The 22,184-nt window shown below is 45.9% G+C and overlaps 2 protein-coding genes across 6 annotated transcripts; one reads left to right on the top strand and one right to left on the bottom strand.

Moving 5' to 3' along the window:
* The first annotated feature begins 1,842 nt into the window (after positions 1–1,842).
* LOC109753581 (transcription factor bHLH112) lies at positions 1,843–4,909 on the top strand. The gene is made up of 7 exons (XM_020312504.3): positions 1,843–2,330; positions 2,519–3,023; positions 3,155–3,268; positions 3,473–3,538; positions 3,773–3,838; positions 4,025–4,087; positions 4,252–4,909. The coding sequence occupies exons 1-7, from the start codon at positions 1,996–1,998 to the stop codon at positions 4,408–4,410; spliced, it is 1,308 nt and encodes a 435-aa protein (XP_020168093.1). The 5' UTR covers positions 1,843–1,995; the 3' UTR covers positions 4,411–4,909.
* A 4,383-nt stretch (positions 4,910–9,292) lies between these two features.
* On the bottom strand, positions 9,293–13,385 carry LOC109753569 (G-type lectin S-receptor-like serine/threonine-protein kinase B120). Of its 5 annotated transcripts, XM_020312495.4 has the most exons (9): positions 12,669–13,385; positions 12,482–12,610; positions 11,409–12,356; positions 10,968–11,066; positions 10,690–10,877; positions 10,403–10,613; positions 10,065–10,302; positions 9,831–9,981; positions 9,293–9,755 (listed from the first exon to the last, which is right to left on the bottom strand). In XM_020312495.4, exons 2-9 carry the CDS (start codon positions 12,546–12,548, stop codon positions 9,453–9,455), a joined length of 2,205 nt encoding a protein of 734 aa, XP_020168084.1. In that variant the 5' UTR covers positions 12,549–12,610; positions 12,669–13,385; the 3' UTR covers positions 9,293–9,452. The 5 variants fall into 5 exon arrangements, with proteins under 5 accessions (XP_020168084.1, XP_020168083.1, XP_045089353.1 ...); XM_020312494.4 differs by having other exon boundaries at positions 12,462–13,385; XM_045233418.2 differs by having other exon boundaries at positions 12,482–13,385.
* Between the last annotated feature and the right edge of the window lie 8,799 nt (positions 13,386–22,184).

The raw sequence follows: 22,184 nt of genomic DNA, 5'->3' as shown, positions 1-22,184 counted from the left end.
ACGCTTGAATTTTATCTTCTAGTGGTCGGAATGCTTAACAATAAAATAAAGTAAAGGCCGATGGTCAGAGGATTTGCAATTATCACCACGTTGAAAGTAATTCGCTAGCTAGGATAGATTAGATTAATTCTAGCCGACTATAGCGCACACAGACGTGACTTCTTGGTACAAAAGATTAGGTCCAACAGTTCTACTACTAGAGTTCATTACCCCTTTATAGCAGTTAGGCAATTTCATCAAACATTCCTTCTGGATGATGTGATTCATTTCACTGTGTTGCTCTCATCAGCAAGACCTCCTTTCGGAGGTCAATGCCTTTGATTGATCCATTCGAATTTATACCCTAGTCTTACTCGCTCCTTTGTTTTATTTGTAAAAGATAACATATTTTATACCGATTCGACATATTTATCCTGATTCTAATGTGTGAAACATGGATGCATGGCGCCCGGCATATGTCAATTATTGGATCCCTGCTTTGTAATCTCAATATCCCTAAATCCTAACTATTATATGTCTAGTTACTAGCTAGTGATCCGAGCCTCTAACTGAAGAATCATAAAAGGGGAGATTGAAGGATCAGAATTTCTTGAGGGTATAGCTAGATGTGACTTGTCTGGAACAAAGTCATCGTGATTTTTGTGTGTGTGTGTGTTTGGCCTTCAATTATTTGCCAAGATTTGCCCGTAGTGTTGAAATACTATAACACATATGTATTTAGATCAACCTTTAATCAAGGAAATGTTCCCCTCCTTAGAGGTGTCGTCACAGATACACATGTTTGTCTCCCATGGCTTGGGTTTTGGGTCCTCAAGTTTTGCCGGAAGGCTTTAACCCAGGATCAAGTCACACAACATGTTGTCTAGCAGGGTCAATGGACTCTAGGTTGGCGGCCTTGGTAGGTTGTTGAGAGTCGAGGGAGCGACCCGGAAGGCGGTGCGGCAGCGATGAACCAATTGGGTGGGAATGTGGTTTGGCATGGCAGAGTGTGATGATCTTGTGCTAGAAGGGTGACCATTTTTTCTGGTCCAAGGCACACAATCAAACGGGGTTGGTTTGGCTGGTACTCCCTTTGAAGTAGTGATCTAAACGATCTTATATTAGTTTACAGAAGAAGTACAATGGAACGACATGCGCGAATGTTGGTGTGTTGGCTGGGCATGTAGCTAGTCCTGCACGAATGTTGGTGTGTGAGCGCGTGGTGTATTTGGGAGTGAGAGTAGCAGCCCAGAAAATTGATTTCTCGTGGCAGATCTAGTTTAGCTAGGCGGTTTGAACTTAGTGTGTTGGTTTCTTTATTCACTTATTTTAGATCGGATGGAGTAGTCAGCATGAGGGTTTCGGCCCATTTTTCCTTATAAACAGAGTCTCTCGTTTTATTCTCCATTCAAGGTTTTCTAGAATAAAGAAATACTTCCTCCATCCGAAATTAGATGACGCTAATTTCGGACGGAGGAAGTATTGATTAGTCTTTAAGATTGCACCTAGTGTATGAACCTTAACAACACTATGATAAGTCTTTTTCGTTGTTGGTAGTCATCTAACATTACGCGCATACGTCAAAACCCTAAGACTGTTACAACTACTACAAGACAAGATCGAGAGTTAAAAGAGACTACTACCGGTGTGCACGAGAGTGTTGTGTAGTGGCGTTCTACTCTAGTGATGTGGGTTGTTCAACGACCGCTTGATCATGATCTGTTGCACCAGATCGATTTCAAATTTACCAGCTGACGCAATGCCGGAAGACCGCCAACGACCCAAGCCACGGTCAGGCAGGCGAAATTCTCCTCCCCGTTTCATTTCCAAACGGTTTATATATACCCAGACCACACAACCCCATCTTTTCCACTGAGCTTAGCTTCACCCCTTTCCCCTCCCTCCTCTCCTTGCCCACCCAACAAGCACTCACCACTCCCTTGCATCTGGCTCTCCTATCCCTCCGAGATCGATCGGTCGACCAGGAAACGGAGCGGTGATCGGCAGATCGACGAGATGGGAGATCATCAGCTGATGCATGCTGCTCCGGCCATGTACAACGGCGGCGGTGCCGGGGCAGTCTCTCACGGCATGTGGTGGAACAGCAACGCCACGGCGGCGGTGCCTGCCGCGGCGTGCTCGACGGAGCTCGCCGGGTTCAACACCTGGCCGGCCGGTCTGGCTGCTGGTGGCTACGACGTGGGGGCTGACGGAGGGAAGCAGGCCAAGAGCTGCACCACCACGGCCTCCTCCGAGTCGCCCGGGAACAACAGCTCCCTAACCTTCCAAGAAACCGCCAGCATCAACGACCCGGCAGCCGCCGGCTTCACCGACTGGAATAACCCTTACATGTGAGTTGTTCGTTCCCACTTGATCCCACACCTGCCCTTAATTTGTTCGATTGATTCGCCGTTCGTCCGTGATCTCGTTCTATCATATGATATGATGATAATCGATACACATACGTACATACTCCCGTGACATGCACTGAAATTAATTAACGAAATCTACATGTGTATGTGTGTCTCAACTTCAACAGGAGCAGCGGTGCTGGTAATATGCATGGGTTTCTCCAAGTTGGCCACCATGACATGAGCTCGAGAACGGACCAGCAGAGCATGATGAACGCCGTCGCCGCGCCGAACAACCTAGACCTAGCTCTACAAGGCCACCACCACCACCAGCAACAGCAGCAGGACGATCACCACCGCCAGCAGCAGCTGCTGTCCAGCCTGGGGGCGCCGGAGCTGCTCCTGTCGCCCAACTCGCCCTACGGGTTCCAGTCGTCGCTGCTGAGGAGCCTCATCGAGCCGACGGGTAAGCCAGCACCGGCGGCCGGGCTCCTGCAGCAGTATCAGTACCAGCAGATGGGCGGCCAGACAGGGGCCAGGGAGCCGCTCCAGTTCACCAACGACGCCGCGTTCTGGAACCAGTCTGCCGGGTTCGGCATGGGCATGGCAGCGCCGCCGGCGACTGACAACACCAGCGTGCGTGCGGTGAAACAACCGTCGCCGGCGCCGCGTGGGGCAAACCTTGCACTTAAGGTACGTAAGCTTGGGCTAATGATTAAGTATTTACAACTACAATGCTCTACTAGTAGTTGCAAATATTCCATGGAAGAAGCACGTACAGATGTAGTAGGTGGCTGATTGTAATTTACTTTGGTTGTTTGTAGACTGTGTTAGAAGGCGTGGGAGACTCTAGCTCAATCGTGGCCAAGAAGGCGAGCGGCGAGCCGGCGTTCAAGAAACCCAGAATGGAGACGCCGTCGCCATTGCCGACCTTCAAGGTAAACATGCACGCATGCATGCTCATAGTCATAGTCATACCTTACCTTTAAATCATGGATGGTTAGGTTAGGTTAAATCATGCCACTTGGATCACTTAAACACCATGGACATTATTTGATGTTACATAGTATAATACATAGACGCAAACCCAGATCGATGCATCTTTACAGATTGATTAAAGTTGTGCATGCAACACATTTCAGGTTAGGAAGGAGAAGCTAGGGGACAGGATCACAGCGCTCCAACAGCTCGTCTCTCCTTTCGGAAAGGTACAAGCTTGCTTGCTAGCTTCGCTTAGCTAGCTAGGCTTTTCATGCATGCATGCATGCATCACATAAACAAATGCTAGATATATTACACATGACCTTGAGTATCATCCAATGTGCATCTCTTCTCTGCAAAAGCGTTCATCCTTTCCTCCCCGCCTTTCGAGATCTATCTATCATCTAGACACACACATGTGGAGGAGTATCTAACACACAATCTCGTTGTGCGTGCTGCAGACGGATACGGCGTCGGTGCTGCACGAGACCATCGAGTACATCAAGTTCCTCCACGACCAAGTTGGTGTAAGTGCACGTTCCAAGTCCCTACATATGATTCCATGCCCCCATGCACGCACACGCACGCTTTAATCATGGCGCCCCGAGCACGCACGCACGCACGAGCTCTATCGGTTTCCTCCCACGAATCATCCTCCAGGAGACTCCATTGGAGACCGAGCTCAACATTTGTCTCTGCAACCTTGCATGCAGGTGCTCAGCGCCCCATACCTCAAGAGCGGCCATCATCAGCATCAAGTGCCGCAGTACCTCAAGGTATGTACATGTACATCCATGGCGTGCTGGCCAGTCTGCGCTTGTCATGGCTCCTGCATGCTTTGCTCTCTCTCACTTTCCATGGATACTGCATGCCATTTCAAGTCTCAAAGTGCATGTCTGATGCTAGCTTTTTACATGTGCCTGCGCGTGTCTGGTCACAGAGCTCGAGCAATGGTAGCCCCGACAAGTCGTGCAAGGACGGCGGCGAGGTGTCGCTCAAGGGCCGGGGGTTGTGCCTGGTGCCGATATCGAGCACCTTCGCCGTGGCCAGCGACGTGCCCGTCGACTTCTGGAACCCCTTCGGCCCCCAATTTAGGTAGAGGAAGAAGAAGCATCACAAGGCTTGTTGAACGTACGCCCTGATCGATCAGAAGCTACCATGCACGGATCGATCCGACGACAACGTTCCTCGATCTCGACGAGCTATCTAGTCTATGATCATAATTTGTAACATGTAGTAGCACCACCAAGCAAGGAAGCTTAATTAATTATATGGCTAAGCTAGATGAACCTTTGGAATGAGTGCTTGAAGACTTGGGCTCATTCTTCAGGTTCATCGGGGAATAATCTATTGACCAAGGGATCTGCATGCTAGCTGAGAGGATCAGTACTGGATCATGTCGCGCTGATCATTCGATCATCGTCGTCGTCGATTGTCGTCGTATGATTGGTTGTTAGGTTTGCATCATTGGGCAGTTGTGGAACAGCTTGTTTTAAGAAAGAACTACTACTAGTACTTTTTAATTCAGTGATGATGGATCAAAGCAGATCTGTCTGTAGCAGGTTTCATTTCTCTAAGGATTTGTACTACCAAATAAAGAAGTGGCATCTCCCCTTGATTGATCTCAGCATGCGGTTTACACCTTTGGATCTGGCCACATGCTCTTGTTTTAAGTAGGGCTTCCAGAATTTGTGCGTGCCGTGTGTCTTTTTCTTGAATATTGCCTTCCAGAATCTTTCAGGTTAGACTATCCCATTTCCGAGCCAGTGGATATCTGCATGCGTGTATAGCATATTCTTCTGTGCGTCTCTTATTGTGTGGTCTACGTTGCATTCCTCTCAGCGGTACCAACCGAGCCAGGACCCGTGTATAGTCATCGCTGAAATTGTATCCAAGCAATTTAGAAAATTCAGTTGCATAACAAGTAGTAGGAGTAAAAAAAAAATCACTCTTGCATAACAAGTAGTAGGGGTAGTAAAAGCGATGAAACTCACCTGAATCTCAACTGATATGTTGCAGCACTGAAGCTTGGCTGCTGAGTGCTGAGCACAACTGTTTTGCCCTAGCAGCATGCTAGCACCCCATTTCCTGTGCTTTTTTTTTTACATTTGGGTGGTATGGTACCGGACCAATATCGAGTGCACTTTTAGCTCTTTGAGTCTACCTGCGTGGAAAACTGTTGAAATGAAAAAGAGTAAAGCACCAGTTTTTTTTATAGTAAACTGAACATCATAGTGGGATGGTTGGCATAAAAACAATAACAGTTCTTCAGAAGAACGCAGTAAACTACTTGGAGGAGATGCATGAACCGTGTACGAGTACTTAATTTCTCCTCAGCCCACCAATTCTCCCGTGGCATGGATATAAGTTGAACCTCTGATTTCTCCTGTTCTTGTCGTGAATTTGACCATGTTTCTTGCCATAGAAAGAATTGGTGTCAAACTTTTGAATTTGACTCTTGTTTCACACTCTGTGAAAGCTACCACCATGCAGCTCAACACCCTACGTTAGTGTAATGGTCGAACTCGTAAAGCCAGAGTGCAAGACAAAGTTCAACTTCACGTCGTGCAGAGACCTACAGTGAAATTCATCACCTTTATCTTGATTCTCCGTCTTTTAAAAAGCACTCATAAAAGTAACCACACATTTTTAGTCGTCTGATTTAGGTAGTCACACAATCCAAGCAGAAGCTTGAAGATACTCATGGTATATGTGGTTATAGACAATGCATGATATCCTTGTTGTTACTGTGCTGTTCCTCTTGCGACCCGATTTACACCTCTCACAATAAGCTCGAAGCATAATAATTTATAGCATATAGAATAACAGAGCTGCTGCCGGTTGCTCGAGAAAAAAATGTACTTAATCAACAATGATTAGATATCAAGATCTGATGAAATTTCGCTAGGAAGAAGTCCAACAACGACTACACATATGAAAACACCATCACAATATAGACAAAAATGTGCATGCAACTACACGAGCAGAGGTGCAAAAATATGAAACCAGGAAGGGGATACAAGTTTTACGAACAAAAGATGCAACCATATAGATTGATCAGTCCATAAGCAGTGGATATACTCCTTGGTGCATGAAAATACCCAACACACCTCGCTTGTCGGCAATGTGCCTGCGGATCCTCCCAAACCCACCTTCACCCCAGTCTTCTCCCCACGAGTTCTTGAAGCGCCAGTACTTGACACCGTCTGAATCTGTGCCATAACCAACAATCAGGACAGCATGTCTGCTGCCGGTGTAGTCTCCGTTAGGTTCATAATCCAGGATGCCTCCTTTGTATTTCTGCAGATCATCGAGACTCTGTATACTAACAACCACGGGCTGTTTTGCTACCGCTTTCTCTAGAGCTGTAGAAGTGCATGCTCTAGCCAATGCAACCAAAAGACCGATCTGAGAGAGAGGGCCGGACATTATACTCCAACACTCCCCCTCACGTCTATGCTCCTTTGGAGCTATATGACGTGGGCAGCAGAAGCGGGGGCAGGCCGCAATTATTTATTGCGTTTACTAGGTTTTGAACCCTGAACCTGTTGGTTGTTCATCCATCAGACCTATCTAATGGAAGAGACTAGGCAGCACATTATACGTCAACACTCCCCCTCACGTGTGGCTCCCTCAGGCCTAAACGTGGACCGAAAGTGGGCTGCAATTTAATTGCGCCAGCCGGGTCTTGAACTCAAGACCTCTTGGCTCCGATACCATGTAGAAGTGCATGCTCTAGCCAATGCAACCAAATGACGGATCTGAGAGAGAGGGCCGGACATTATACTCCAACAAGAGCCTCTTCGGTTGGGTTGACAAATTGAAAGCCTGCTATCCTTGCTGCTACTGTTTTGTTCGGCTTGCAACCCGATTTACTCCTCTCATCGATGTATGGGTAGTCAGTTTCGCTTGAGAGTCCATTTGTTTGTATATACCCGAAGGCCTTTTCTTTCTCGCCCCCGTCACACCCATCGTTCTCTGTGTCACAGTCGATGAGCTCTTGAACCGACAACAGAGACTGACTGCAAGGTATTCATGTAATGTACAGCTTCGACCGAGGATGCAACAGCTATGGCCCAACAGCTGCCTGCGACAAATGCACAAGTTAGGGATCCATGCATGCACGCACTAAATTGTAGATACACGCTAGCATGTTAGCTGCCTTTCCAGAATTAAGCTGCACGCAGCAGTAAATAAACTACGATGCACTATGAGAACAATTCAAAACAGACACTAGCTAGCTAGCAACGGAGAATAATGTTTTTAATCTCAAGGCACTCACCACAATTCTGTTGTTTCCTCACAATCGGGGAGACGACGCCAGCTTCAACCCAGTCAATCTCTGACGGCGCAATCCTGCCAATCTCCTTCACACAGATCCAGAGACCAAAAACAAATAATCCATGCCATGCAGCTAGCGCCATATTCCGTGGTCTGAGGTACCTGCGAAGAAAGCCAAAGCGGTGGCCAGCAGCATCCCCAGCATTGCTCCTCTGAGACTGCAATTTGTTCACCAGAAAATATTCAGTTACTTTCATCAAACACGCACGTCCACGCTGAAAGAGAGGCAGATTGAGTTGAGAGAGTGTATGAAGCTAGCCAGAGGCGTACGTACGTGTAGGTGTCTCAGCCTGGTAGCTCCGGCCGGCCCCGACGGCGACCCGGCCGCCGCGGCCTGGCCGCAGAACCGCCGCAGCAGGGTCCTCCCCGCGACTCCCAACGCCGGACGAAACATGCCTGCCTGCCTGCACCTCGCTCGACCATGGATCCAATAAGAATATAGATGATGAGGAGGAGGGCCAACGGAGCTCTGGAATTGGAGTCGGCATCCAACTCATGCTCGGACGATCCACCGTGGATGAATAGGAGTCTCAAAGGCGGTAGGCTTTATTGTCTTTCAGTCGCGAGCTACGCTCTCCCGGTCCGACACGGCTGCCTGGAACCACTGCTGCTTCACCCCCGCTTCCTCAGGTAGCAAGGGCCATCCACTGTCATTTGTCCTGTTCAAATTTGTCCTGTTCTTGGGACCAAAGAAAATCGTGTACTTTTCGTAGAATTTGACCATGTTTCTTGCCATAGAAAGAATTGGTGTTAAACTTTTGAATTTGCCTCTGTTTCCACCCTCTTTGAAAGCTACCACCATGCACCTCAACACCCTACGTCAGTGTAATGGTCGAACTCGTGAAGCCAGCGTGCAAGACAAAGTTCAACTTCACGTCGTGCACAGACCCACAGTGAAATTCAACACCTTTATCTTGATTCTTCGTCTTTTAAAAAGCACTCGTAAAAGTAACCACACGATCACAATGGATGGGCAAAGTGTAATTCAAGATTATTGCTCTGAAGTGAAAATAATGCTATCTGAATAATCAAAAGGGTGGTGCAAGTGCAACAGCTAAAGATTTTAGTGTGATTTCTGAAATTTCAGAGGACGTATACATGATTCTAGATGATTTAGGCTAGCGATGTCGAAATTAATTTATGAAGATATTAGCTGAGTATCCTAAACCGCATTCTGGATGAGCTGGCTTGGCAAGATTTAATCTGGTCTTACAGGCGCAAGATCACTTGAAAATACCTTTCTAACTTTCTGATAGATACTGATAGATCCACAGAAGCCTCACTTTTCTGACTTTTCTGTCGAGGCTGGACCTGAACTTCCAACACTTTTCCATACCTGAAGTTTCGGCCACACCATCTGAAATAAACAAAAGATCACTGTCAGACTTTGGCCGTGTAATCCTAGCTTACTTGCCACTAGCAATAGAAGATAAAAAGTGGACTACATAGCAAGATGCATTGCATGCTAGCTCAGAGAAAACATGGAATTTCTAGCAGCCTTGCTTCCAAAATAGCAATTCAGAGTTTCAGGCCCGTTGACTAACCAAGGAAGCTGGGATGCAGAAAATTCTTCAAGAGGAAACAATTGCTTAATCAGGTGGCCTCTTCCACTTGACAAGGTGAAAACAAATGGCAAACCATTGAAGTTCACAAAATATCGAAACCGTCTATGAAAATAGCACACAAAGAGGATTACAAGTCAATAAACTATTTGTTTGTCCGTAAGAACATGAATCACTGAATTCCTCAACTGAAAAAATTAGAGAATTTTACAAAAAAGGAAAAAATGGAACTAAACATTTAACGCCCCTCTTGCATTGTCATAGTCATGCCATTCAGAGATATTTCCAGGTTATCTCTTTGCTCTTCAGTTTCATACTTCCGTTTCCTAAAATATACAGGCTCCTTCGGAGTAGGAAGTGGGGCTGTTTCATTTTCTAGCATGAACACAGTGGATGACATCAGTGGACGAGCATCTGGATCATCTTGAACACACAACAGACCTAACTGAATACACCGCAGAACTCCATGAAGTGGACAGTTCTCCACAATGGACGAGTCCACCAATTTTCTTGCATTTCCATCTTTCCATAAGCTCCATGCCTAAACCAATGAAATCCTCAATTTATTATGAGTGTTTTGAGTTGCAAAAAGTTTAGAGCATAGTAGTGAACTTACATAAGCTATAAGGCTTGGAAAATCCATTATGAGATTGGATGAACTGATCTTTAACCCGCTTACAATCTCCAACAGTAGAACGCCAAAGCTGTACGTGTCAGACTTGACTGAAAAGGAACCTTCCATTGCATATTCAGGAGACATGTAGCCGCTGTTTGAATCATTCCAAGAAAAATGAATTAGTTAAGCTGGATAAAACAGGGTTAAGCCTTACCTAGTGTATATATTACTTACTATGTCCCAACAACACGGATAGTGTTCGCTTGTTGTTCATTTCCACCAAAGATCCTTGCCATACCAAAATCTGATATTTTAGGGTTCATTTCCGCATCTAACAAGACATTGCTTGCTTTGAGATCTCTATGGATTATTGTTAACCTTGAATCTTGGTGGAGATAAAGAAGCCCTCTTGCTATTCCTTTAATTACCTTGAACCGGGTCGGCCAATCAAGCACACCATTTCTTGTGGCATCTTGCAAGAAAATGCAAAATTAAAATCATTAACAAACCATCACAACTTCAGTTATTCTAAGAATATTTTTGCGAGACATGACCATAAGAGCAGAACATACCAAAAAGGAAGGTGTCTAAGCTTTTGTTAGGTAAGTATTCATATAGCAATAACTTCTCATCTTCATGAGTGCAGTAACCAAGAAGCCTAACTAAGTTTCTATGCTGCAATTTGGCAATCAGAACCACTTCATTTCTGAACTCGTCGGCCCCTTGCCCAGAACTCTTACTAAGCCTTTTGACAGCAACTTCATTGCCACCTTCTAACCGGCCCTACATAAAGACATCATTTTTCAATTGAACAACAAATGGCGATTTTTTTCCCGATGATCAGGCTAAAAATTATTACCTTGTAAACTTTTCCAAAGCCACCCTTCCCGAGCATGTTGTAGTCTGAGAAATTGTCCGTTGCAGTAACAACATCTTCAAAACAAATATATGGAAGTTCTATAGTTTCATTCTCAAGTTCATTAGATTTGGATTTTTTTGACAGTTGTCCTGTATATTTGTTCTTAGTTTCCTTGATTCGTCGTTTTCCTGCCAAAAATGCATTCAGGTCAATACTATTTCTTATGAATAACTCATGAAAATTGCACCCTGAGAAAGTAAAACAAATATTGTTTTTACCTCTTGACTTGCATATCCACACAAGGCTGATGCATGCGAGTATCAGAATACTAGCAATTACTGGGAGTGCAATCTTCAACACATTACTCTCTCTGTCAACTGCATAAAGCCAGAAATATAATCCAGGAAGAGAATCATGGGTTCAAAATTTAACATGCGTTTTTTTGGCATGTTTTATGTTTGTCGTGATTAGTATGTCATCCAAACCGCATCTAAGACATTTCTGGGAGTACAATCTTCAATACATTACTCTGCTTCTCAACTGCAGAAAGGCAGAAATATAGTCCAGCAAGAGAATGATGCTTTCAAAATTTACACGCATTTCTTGCGAGTGTTGTGTTTTTCGTGATTAGTATGTCATCCCAAACCACATCTAGCATTCAACATAAAAGGGATAGATCACACTGTACAATCCATAAGCGCATAAGGAAAGATGTATACCTGCTGAACTGGCTAGACGAAGGTACAGGTTCTCGCCACTTCCATCACGAAACTTTCCTGTGTCGACAAGCTCCCCCAACCAAATCAAGCACCTTGACTGATCACTAGACGTGCTGCCATTTTTCATGTTAGAAAAAGCATACGCGGTGCAAGAGCAGTTGTTTCTGCACTCTGCTTCGCATTGGTCAAAGCTTCTGTTCCTGACATACACAAACTTATCGGGTGTCTTCATGCCACGCAAGGTCGAGAAAGTATCTCCACCACTACATGTAGGCTCCTCCTTTCTCCGACACCCTCGGGAGAAGTTTGCACCATCAGGCTCATACCCACTGAGGCAGTTGCATTTGGGAACTGTTTCGGTGGCATCACAGTAACCAAATGGTCCGCAATAGGCATAGCGGTCACAAATAGGATTAGGCCGCTCTATGAAAACCTCCCATGACGATGAGGTGCTGTTCCACGCTAAAAATTGAAACATGCCCGTGTAGTGCAGAATCATGCGTGTGCTTGGCGAGCCGTTGGAGACGGTGAATGTCAAGTAGAACTTACCCCCAATGTCGACAGTTGTTTGGGTCATGATGAAGCCTGTGCTGCTTTGATACAGGGCAGTGACCAAAGCACCATCCCACGCAGCTCTGCGCCAATACGGCCTCGTCCCATTCCAGATGACAACCTGGAGGTCTGAACTAGAGTCACCACCCATGGAGTAGTTGCTCGTGGCTGGGTCGTCAGGACCCCTCCAAGCCACGAGGCGAGTGTAGAGATCATCATCTGTGCTCAGTGGTAATTGCATGCCGGGGAGGATGGTGTCGGTTGGGTAATGGAAACTCTGCCATATATCTGTGCCGCTCGGTGACCGGATGACCAAGTTCCCGGAGTCGAGAAGTACAGCAGAAGTTCCCGTGGCTCCGGTTGTGAAGTTGTTCATGGTTGTCCAAAGAGTGCGGCCTTGGGAGTCAGACAACACAAGATCAGAATTGTTGGTCACAACCAGCTTCCCGGGAGAACCGTTGGTAATCGGCTTGTCGCGATTAGCAACCCACACATACGTACGCTTGGGGATGTTGTTGTACCATATGCCGACGTATGAGCCCGCAGTCGAGTTTGTGGGGGAGAAGAAGCCAAGAGCAAAGACACCATTGTCTGAGACGAGCTTGTCGCCGGCGGAGAGCGGCTTTGCAGGAGTCAGGCGGTCATCAGATCTGCAGAGACAAATCAATGACAGGAGGACGAACATCGGGAGAGGATGAGGAGCCATACCTATTCAGGATTCTCTCACATATGCCTCTGCTGTGGCGATCAAAGGAGGGAGATCTTTTCAGATCGAGCCAAGGAAGGAGAAGTTGAATGGCATGAAGATGCTTGGCATTGATTATTTGGTTGGCCCCTTGGACGATATAGCGCCACGAGGTACTAAGGGGGAACACTGCTATGATTTTTCTGTGCGGTTTTCGTTGAAAATTAGCTCATCAGTCATCACATTTGCATGTCCAGCTTGACCGGAACGTTGGTGATTCTAGGAGTATTATTCAGCATTGGCTGCTGGTCTCCATGGGGAATTTCACATCAGGAAAAATATCTAGCTACCGTTTTTCAGCAGGCTACAGTTTTTCGCTGTAATGTCTGCATCAGCCACCGTGAAACTGACACATATGAGAAGTACAAGTAGTTTTACTCAAGAACAGGAAAGGGGATAATGCTAAGAAATGGGTTACCGTCAGGTGGAGCTCCGGCGGGGTGGCTCGCGGCGACGGTGGCGGCCGGACGCCGACGGCGGAGGGGCGGGTTGCGCACCAACCAGAGCCATTCGTGGGGCTTCATTCGGCTTACGACCGTACATATGTGGCGGACGGAATGCCGGCTGCAACCGTGGCGGGCCCATCGCTGGTGGTAACGGCGCGCGGCTAGGGGGCAAGAAGAAATCGGCGGAGGATGACTGCCGGCCGGATGCTATGGCCGCCTGGCAGAGGGGGGCCAAGATAAGCGGCGGCGGCGGTATTTGGGCAATGCGCGGGGGTAACGGCGACGGAGTCGAAGCGCGAGACGGCCCAGCGCACGGGGAGGCAACAGGCCACAGCCTCTTTTTCTGTTTTTATTTTATTTTATACGCCTTTTGTTTTCGTTTTCTGCTTTTCTTTTTAATTTTTTTGTACTTCCAAATATTCTAAAAATATACTCCCTCCGTTCCTAAATATTTGTCTTTCTAGATATTTCAACAAGTGACTACATACGGAGCAAAATGAGTGAATCTACTATCTAAAGTATGTCTATATACATCCGTATGTGGTAGTCCATTTGAAATCTCTAAAAAGAATATTTAGGAACGGAGGGAGTATATTAGGAAAATAAATAAATTAAACATTTGAAATATATTAATCAAGAATTTTAAAAATGTTAAATTTGTATAGAAAAAAGTTTCTCGTGTATAAAAAAAAATACAAAAATGGAAATGTTGATCATGTATTTAATAAATTTTAATCAAACATTTGAAAAAATAATTAATCAGGATTTGAAAATGTTAATCAAGCATTTAAAAAATATTAACTGTGTATGGAAAATATTTCTCATATATACAAACTATGTATACAATAAATATATAATGTGTATGAAATTTTTTGGATCATGTATTTAAAATATTAAGTGTGTATACAAAATGTTCCTAGTGTATAATAAAAATGTACAACATACATTAAATAAAGGCAGACATCAAAAAATATTTTTTTAAGTGATCCGATGAGAAAATTCTGCATTTTTGGTCCGCATGTGCCTCTTGGGAGGGATGAACTTACAATGTGATCGAATGAACTATGCCGATTAAACAGAACCCGAGAAGTATTCACCCCTCTTGCCCCAATCCAATAGAGCGGGTGCTAAATAAATAAACTCTCGCACTTAGTCTAGCCTGTTCAAACACACCGCTGATCATATCCCGTTATCATTGTGAAGCTCCTCCTGGATTGTTCTGTTCTTACACAACAAAATACTGAATAGTTGAAGGCTCCTAGATTGGTCCAAGTGTTGTGCCAGAAGGAGGCCTTCGAACTGTCCCCAATGTTGATGAAGGTGGAAGCCCTGAACAAGGCCATATCAGTTGCATCCCAAGGAAGTTGCGAGCCAACCCATGGGCATCCCAGATCAATCCACTACAACCATAGCCATCACAGGTGTTGAGCCTACCCGAAACGCTGGAGATCTGCAATATTGACTCCTCCGAGCCCCTTAGGGCTGCAAACCGTATTCTAGTTTACCAACGCGTGCCTCCTCTGTCGTCCCCGCTCCAGACAAATCCCTCTAGATCTTTTCGATTTCACTTGGGCCCACTTAAGCAAAGGGATAGCGGTCATCTGAAAAATGGGCGTAGAGGTCAATACCTCCTTGGCGAGTGTGATTCTACCGACAGTAAATGATGTTTTCCCCATTCAATCCAGGGCGTCTACCATGAATCTTGTTAGTGAGCGGCGGTAGAAAACAACTTCCCAAATTTCAACCCTGTCGAAGTCCACATCAAGATTGGATAATTCATGTCGATGGTAGACGAGAGCCTCCCACTTGAGTTGGGCAGAACGATGTGTCGACGCCCCCAATGGCTTTATAGATGTGCATGCCACTTCCTTGGCGACCACGGTCTACTGCTCAATAGCCCCCACCTTCTGTCTCTGCCAAACATTCAAGGCCTTGGTCAGGCGACTAAGCTATTATGTGGAGGCGATCATGTTCTTTTGCCAGACGAAAGACACCTTGTCCTTGAAGTCACCAAAAAAGAAACCAATACTCTTCAAACTTGAAAAGGGGATTCCTCATCTCAAATATGTTCTTGTTTAGCAGGAGTAGGGCATGATCTGAACATAGAAAGTGGATGGCTTGTATGAAGGCCCGGGAAACATCACATCTCAATCACCCAAAGAAAATTCAAGGCCAACTGATGAAGCAATCGTCACTTTCCCTTCAAACCTGACCGGTTTCATCTCAAAACCTAGATTCTTACTCGAAGATGGTCTGGTTTTCTAAGCAGTGTACATCACAACTTTTGTGAAACCTTCTCAATTTTTTACCACAACATGTAGATGCCATATGAGGGCACCATGTCAAGTTTCATGTTTTCCAGGCTTCATTTGCATTTTTTAAAGTTATATGCACAAAATGTCTAAAATATACACATAATGCCTATAAAAGGAAATAGATGTGGGGAAAGAACCATAAGAAAAAAGAAAAAACAAATAATATTGAAAAGAACATAGCATAAAATGAAAAAAAGCACTCAATGCACAAAATAAATGGAACAAAATAAAGGAGAGAAAAAATGTTTGTCGAGTGCCATGTGGCAAGAACTTGGGAAAGTCCTTGTTTCTCGAGTACCACATGGTAGGAACTCGACAAAATCCTTGTTTGCCTAGTACCATGTGGCAGGAACTCGGCAAAGGCGTTATTTGCTGAATGTCGGCCTTTTGACTAGTTTTTTCTCCGTGTAACTCAACATAATTCGTGTTTATCGAGTGCATGCACTCCGCTAAATAAGCTGTCACTAGGCAAATATGATATTTCTATAGTAAAAGATATGTTTTTGTCCAACGAGTCAAGATTTATCGGGATAACCACAAATGAACATGTTATTTAAGGTTAGAAAAAAGACAAACATACAATGCAACACTTGATTTAGGTAGTTCAACCTAGTTATATTTTTGTTTCTGTCGTGGTTTTGTCACGGCAGATGTCCTAGAGAAAGGACTTAGTCGTGGAGCCATCGCTACGGGTTAGCTTAAAGGGGTTAAAGCGGACAAGGGACGCAAGAGAGTTTATACTAGTTCGGCCCCTTACGATGAAGGTAAAAGCCTACGTCTAGTTGTGATGGAATTGATGGGGTTTCGATGACCAGGGAGCGAATACGCTTTGCCTGGGTCTCGAGTTGTTGTCTGTTGTCCCTGAACCGCCGCCGGGTCGTCCCCTTATATACATGGGTTGACGCCCGCCGGTTTACAGAATCCCGAGGCCGGCTCATAATCGTGTCCGGCTCGGTCTCTGCTACTTCTATCTTACAACACAAGTTTACATATCAATGCCGGTTTACGTCTACAGGCCTTAAACCGGCTTTGGGCCTTGGGCCTTCATGAAGCGTCACTGTCTGTCTTCATGGACTTCAGATACAGATGAACTACTTACGGGGTTAACCCGGCCTCTCCTGGCCGGTTTACGCCCAGTGGTAATATCCCCAACATTAGGCCCCAGATTGATTTGAACTGGTTCATGTCAATCCTCAATACCTTAAGAAAATTTCTTCTTTGACATCTTCATATAATCTTGTAAACTGCCGTGACATCATCTTCTAGGATCATGGTAAACCGCCGTGACGTCACCTGTCATTTAAAACTGCGTATAACCCACCTTCATTAATGAGCCTCCGACAATGGAGGCGACAGCTGCGCCTCATATCCAAAAATTCGGCTCCTCGATTTTCGCGCCTATCGTTTAACTCCCTTATAAATAGGGCCAGGGGGTCTTTCCATTTTCCCCCTCGTGTCTCTTCGCGTCATCGTCATCCTCGCGACGCCCGAACCTTCGACCTCGGCCGCCGCCGTCAACCTTCGACTGCTGCACCAACCTTGGCCGCTGCATCGACCTGAACATACCAGAGCTCCTCCGCGCGCCGCCGCTGCTCAACAGCCTCCGTAAGTCTCCCCTTTCTCTTACCATAGATCTGCACTTAGGGTTTCTGTCGTTCATCAGTGTTCGTCGCCGCCCTTCTTTTCCCTTATTTATATCCATTGATTAGATCCAAAAACCACATAGATCTCGCGCGGTAGTAGTTTAAACCACATAGATCTCGCGCGATAGTAGTTTCAGCACCTGTTTGATATCCAACTCATCTCAACTTGGTGAACTTTTAGTACGCTGGAATTTAGGTCAGAATATATTTTGTTTTCTCAACGCGCGGTAGATCTGAAATTACCATAGCAAGATGTGAAACCTGTTTTTCCCTTCACTTAGACATCTTTAATACCTGATAGGGCGGTTTAACTTCATATACAGAATGATGACCCAGTAGATACCATTAGTCCCCTGTTGAACCGCCAATGCATTACACTGTTTCCATCGTCAGATTCCGGTTTACGAATAACCAAATCCGGTTTATCAATATGCTTGTATCCTTATATCACTGTATAGCTGTCCACTGTAAATCTTAAACCAGCTATAATCATGTTTCAGATTTCCCTTGTCATGGCCAAACAAGTCTATGAATGCAATTGGGCTCCCTCTCGAGTAACCGAAGAGCAATTAAACAACCTTGTTAAAACGGGCGCTTTAGCCAAGAAAGATGTTATCCACTGGAGGGTCCCTGGCCCGGAAAATCCTCCTACACCCCAGGATGGAGAGGTAATCGTGTTTGCTGATAATCTCGGACGAGGTTTTAGCCCTCCCGGTTCAAAAAATTTCCGAGATGTACTAGCCAATTTTCAGTTGCGCCCTCAAGACATCGGTCCCAACTCTGTTACCAACATCTGCCACTTCCAAGTATTCTGTGAGGTTTATCTGCAACAGGAACCTACAGTCGAACTGTTTAGGGATTTCTTTCACTTAAACCGTCGCACCGAGTTCTCAGATGGACCCAATACGGAACTGGGCGGAATGGCGGTTCAGAAGAGGGAAGAAGTCACCTTCCCTCATCCCAAACTCCACAGTTACCCCAAAGAGTGGAACCAAACTTGGTTTTACTGCATGGATACCTCTCCTTCTGACGAAAACCCCCTGCCGGGTTACTGCCCTGAACGCCTGAGCAACACACACCCTTTCCCTCAGAGGCTGACTGCAAGAGAGAGGGCCAACTATGCCCCTCAATTATCAAAGCTCAGAGCCTTCATGGCAAACAGTTTGACAGGAGTTGATCTTGCTCGCTGTTGGATAAGCTGGAGTATTCTTCCCTTAAGCCGGTGCCCCGGTTTGATGTGTGAGTACACGTGGAGTTTGAAGGATGCTCAGCGACACATTGACATTCAGCTTACAGACGAAGAAGTCACTGAGGCTGTAAAGAAAATACTGAACGAACCGGAGGCCGTCTGTGCCCAAACCGGACTACTCCCCTTCTGCACCTTCAACAAACCACCAGCTGTAAGAATCATATAATCCTTTGTATCTGAATTTGCTTCTGTCCAAATATTCTCTGAAAGTGTGATTATTTTCTGACAGGGTGATGATCCGTTCTGGAACAAGAAACCATCACAAGACAAACCGGCGAAGCCGCAAGACAAACCGGTCAAGCCAGTTCGTCCAAAGACCAAGGTTGTTAAGAAACCTGCCAAGAGAAGGACCACCGCATCCTCCGATCTACCAGCTGATGACGATGTGCGTAATCCGGAACCAGAGGTAGAACTTGACTCTCTTGGTTCATTTTTCGTACATCTCATTGACAATGATTATTATCAAGACGACGCTGAAGGCAGTCATGCTCAGGACGTAGAGGTAACCATTCTTTCCTCCGATTCAGATCCTCTGCCAACATCAAAGATCCGTCAAGCAAACCGGAAAGTAAAATTTTCTCACCCTCTTGCTTACTTGGACCCAAACTTTCTTTTGAAGACGCAGCAGCACGAGGCTCACCGTACAACCCGGCACAGCGGTCAGGTAGTTACCTCCGCCGGTTTACCGAACAGTCCGTTTCAGAAACGCCGATCCGAGGTCTCTTATCCCATTGATACTTCATACCCAAAAGCAGGTTGTTTTCGCCAGCCTCTTAACCCGTCTGATTCAAATTATCAGGGTACTTCTCACTCATCCTCTGGCGAGTCATCGGCCACACAGCTTCCACCCCTCAAAACAGTTCCTGGGTAAGCTATGCACATGTCTTTATTCTTGATGTGTTATCTTTACATACTGTACTTGATCCTTATGTCTATCTTTTTCTCAGCGCCAAGCCAAGACCCAGCAAGAAAGCTCGTTTAAACAAACCGGCTGATGATAATGTAGCTGCTGAACCGGAGACAACTCCAGATCTGGAAGAAACCGACGCTGACGCGATGCTTCACGATCCGCCGCTTCAAGACCATGATTTCCTTGCTGAACAAGTGCAAGTTGACACTACAAGCCATGCAGACCGGCCAACCAGCCCTGTCCGAACCGATGACAAACCGGTCAGTCCAGCTAAGGACACTGATAAACCATCAACTCCGGTGAAGGCTGCTGATGAACAAGATGATGACGTTATGATTACTGGTACTGGCCACACCACTCCTGGCAATCCTGTAGCTTTGTCAAAGCATACTGCCAAGGATGATCTCTCTGCTACCGGCAAAGGCAAATGGAATGCCGATTTATCAAGCTACGCTTATCTCAATGCTCAAGATATTCACTCTGGCTTTTTGAACCGTCTGTATACTAGCCGTGACTATGAAGCTAGTTTGGTAAACTTGATGAAGGAGCGATATGAGGTAACTACTGTTTTTCTCTTTTGTCCAATTGCAGTTTATCAATTCCTAGTAGCCCCCAAGTGACGGTTTATGATACCGATCTAAACCGGGACTTTTGTCATAACTTATCTTTGCATAGTTAGCCTCCAGGGACCGGATTACCTCTTTAAGATGAATCGGTTGCTTTAAAATTTGCCATACTGCTCTTTCACCGGTATAGCCTCCAAGGGCCGGTTTAACTTTATAAAGATGAACCGGGACTGTAGAAGAACTCCCATACCAACAACTTTTTGAGCAAACACACATTAGCCCCCAAGTGCCAAGATTAATACTTGTATTGAGCTTGGGACTTGTAGAATTTTCTGATCAAGAGCAAACACACATTAGCCCCCAAGTATCAAGGGCATAACTTGTTATGGGCTTGGTACTTCAAATATGTAACGTCAACTCATTATACATCTGCCCCTTGACAGGCGGAGCTGAGCAAGAAAGAACGCCAAACCGCTGATCTGCAAGAGAACATCAAAACCCAGCAAGCTGCCTCCAAAGCGAAGGAAGAGTTGACCCGCGCTCTAGGCGCTATGGAGAAACTGAAAGAGGGCTTCAACAAAGAGCGGGCGGATTGGGAAACTGAAAAAGCCGCTTTGATAAAAAGGGCTGAAAACGCAGAAGCCGCTCTTAAACCGGTGGTTGACGAGCTAACTGGTGTAAAGCGGCAAGTGCATGCTATGACTGCTGCTGTGTTTGGTAAGCATCCTTCCTTTATGCTTTCAACATATCCTCCCATGCGTTGCCGGTTTAACGATGTTTGTAATGATATAGGAACTCGCATTAGCCATCTGGGCTCTGATGTACAGAAGAAGTTGAAAGCTGCTTATACGCTGATAGAGCAACTGTATACCGGCGCACAACGGATTATCTGCACCGCTTCTCACAACAAGCCGCCCCCGACGTTGATCAAGGATACCTTAGACAGACTATCTATGCTGCCTGCCCGGATAGAAGAGTTGAAGAGGTCTGCTGCAAGGGCTGGCGCTCTGTCCGCACTAACCCGGGCAAAAGCATGGGTGCCTGATCTGGATCCGTCGGACATGGCTAAAGGCTACCCAAGCTTAAAAGAAGACGGATCAGAGTTTGGCACTGATGATCTCCGCGCCATAAACCGGGAAGTACGTCCACTGGCCTGTCAACTTGCTGAAGAGGCTGATCTTTCATTTTACCAGGCGAGCTATGATACCCATAACAAGCGGGTTGCTGCACCAACTCCTGAGGCTCAAAACCTGATCCCTCCAATCCGTAAGCACACTTATGCCCCTGATATTGAACCGTCCACCCTTATAAGTGATGAGGCTATGTTTCAAGCTTTAACTGGGACCGACTGGACAACTGTTGACTTCCAGCCGCTGGGTAGAGACGAAGAAGTTGAACCCGTGCAAGATGACCCGCAGCCGTCAGGTCAAGCTGATAAGCAATCATAATCCGGGGGCCGGTTTAGTCTGCCACGCTGCAATGCTTATTGATAAACAATTATCCGTTGGGCACTAAAACGCCTTGTAATATGCTAGTTAAAATACTTGGTCTGTTATGCCTTCGTGCATATTTATCTGCAACTGATGCGTGTTAATCCGCCATGCTTATGATATGATGTTCATAATCCATAGCTATTTATTCAAGCTGTTCCTGCAGAGAAGAAGCTTAAAGCGCCCTGGCGGTTTACCACCGGGCGGGTCATGATACCCAACTATATATATGACCAAGGTTTATAACCAAGGTTGAAAGATCGTGGATGTCGCCTAGAGGGGGGGGGGTGAATTGGCGCTTTAAAATAATTACGGTTTAGGCTTGAACAAATGCGGAATAAACCTAGCGGTTAATTTGACAAGCACAAAACCTACAACAACTAGGCTCACCTATGTGCACCAACAACTTATGCTAATCAAGATAAACAACTAAGTGATAGCAAGATATATGACAAGAAACAATATGGATATCACAAAGTAAAGTGCATAACTAAGGGGTTCGGGTAAGAGATAACCGAGGCACGCGGAGACGACGATGTATCCCGAAGTTCACACCCTTGCGGATGCTAATCTCCGTTTGGAGCGGTGTGGAGGCACAATGCTCCCCAAGAAGCCACTAGGGCCACCGTAATCTCCTCACGCCCTCGCACAATGCAAGATGCCGTGATTCCACTAAGGGACCCTTGAGGGCGGTCACCGAACCTGTACAAATGGCAACCCTTGGGGGCGGTCACCGAACCCGTACACTTTGGCAACCCTTGGGGGCGGTCACCGGTACCCGTCAAATTGCTCGGGGCGATCTCCACAACCTAATTGGAGACCCCCGACGCTTGCCCGGAGCTTTACACCACAATGATTGA

Source organism: Aegilops tauschii, chromosome 2 (genome assembly GCF_002575655.3).
Source record: "Aegilops tauschii subsp. strangulata cultivar AL8/78 chromosome 2, Aet v6.0, whole genome shotgun sequence".
In the NCBI taxonomy this organism is placed as follows: Eukaryota; Viridiplantae; Streptophyta; class Magnoliopsida; order Poales; family Poaceae; genus Aegilops; species Aegilops tauschii.
This window is presented reverse-complemented; position numbering and strand designations above follow the sequence as displayed.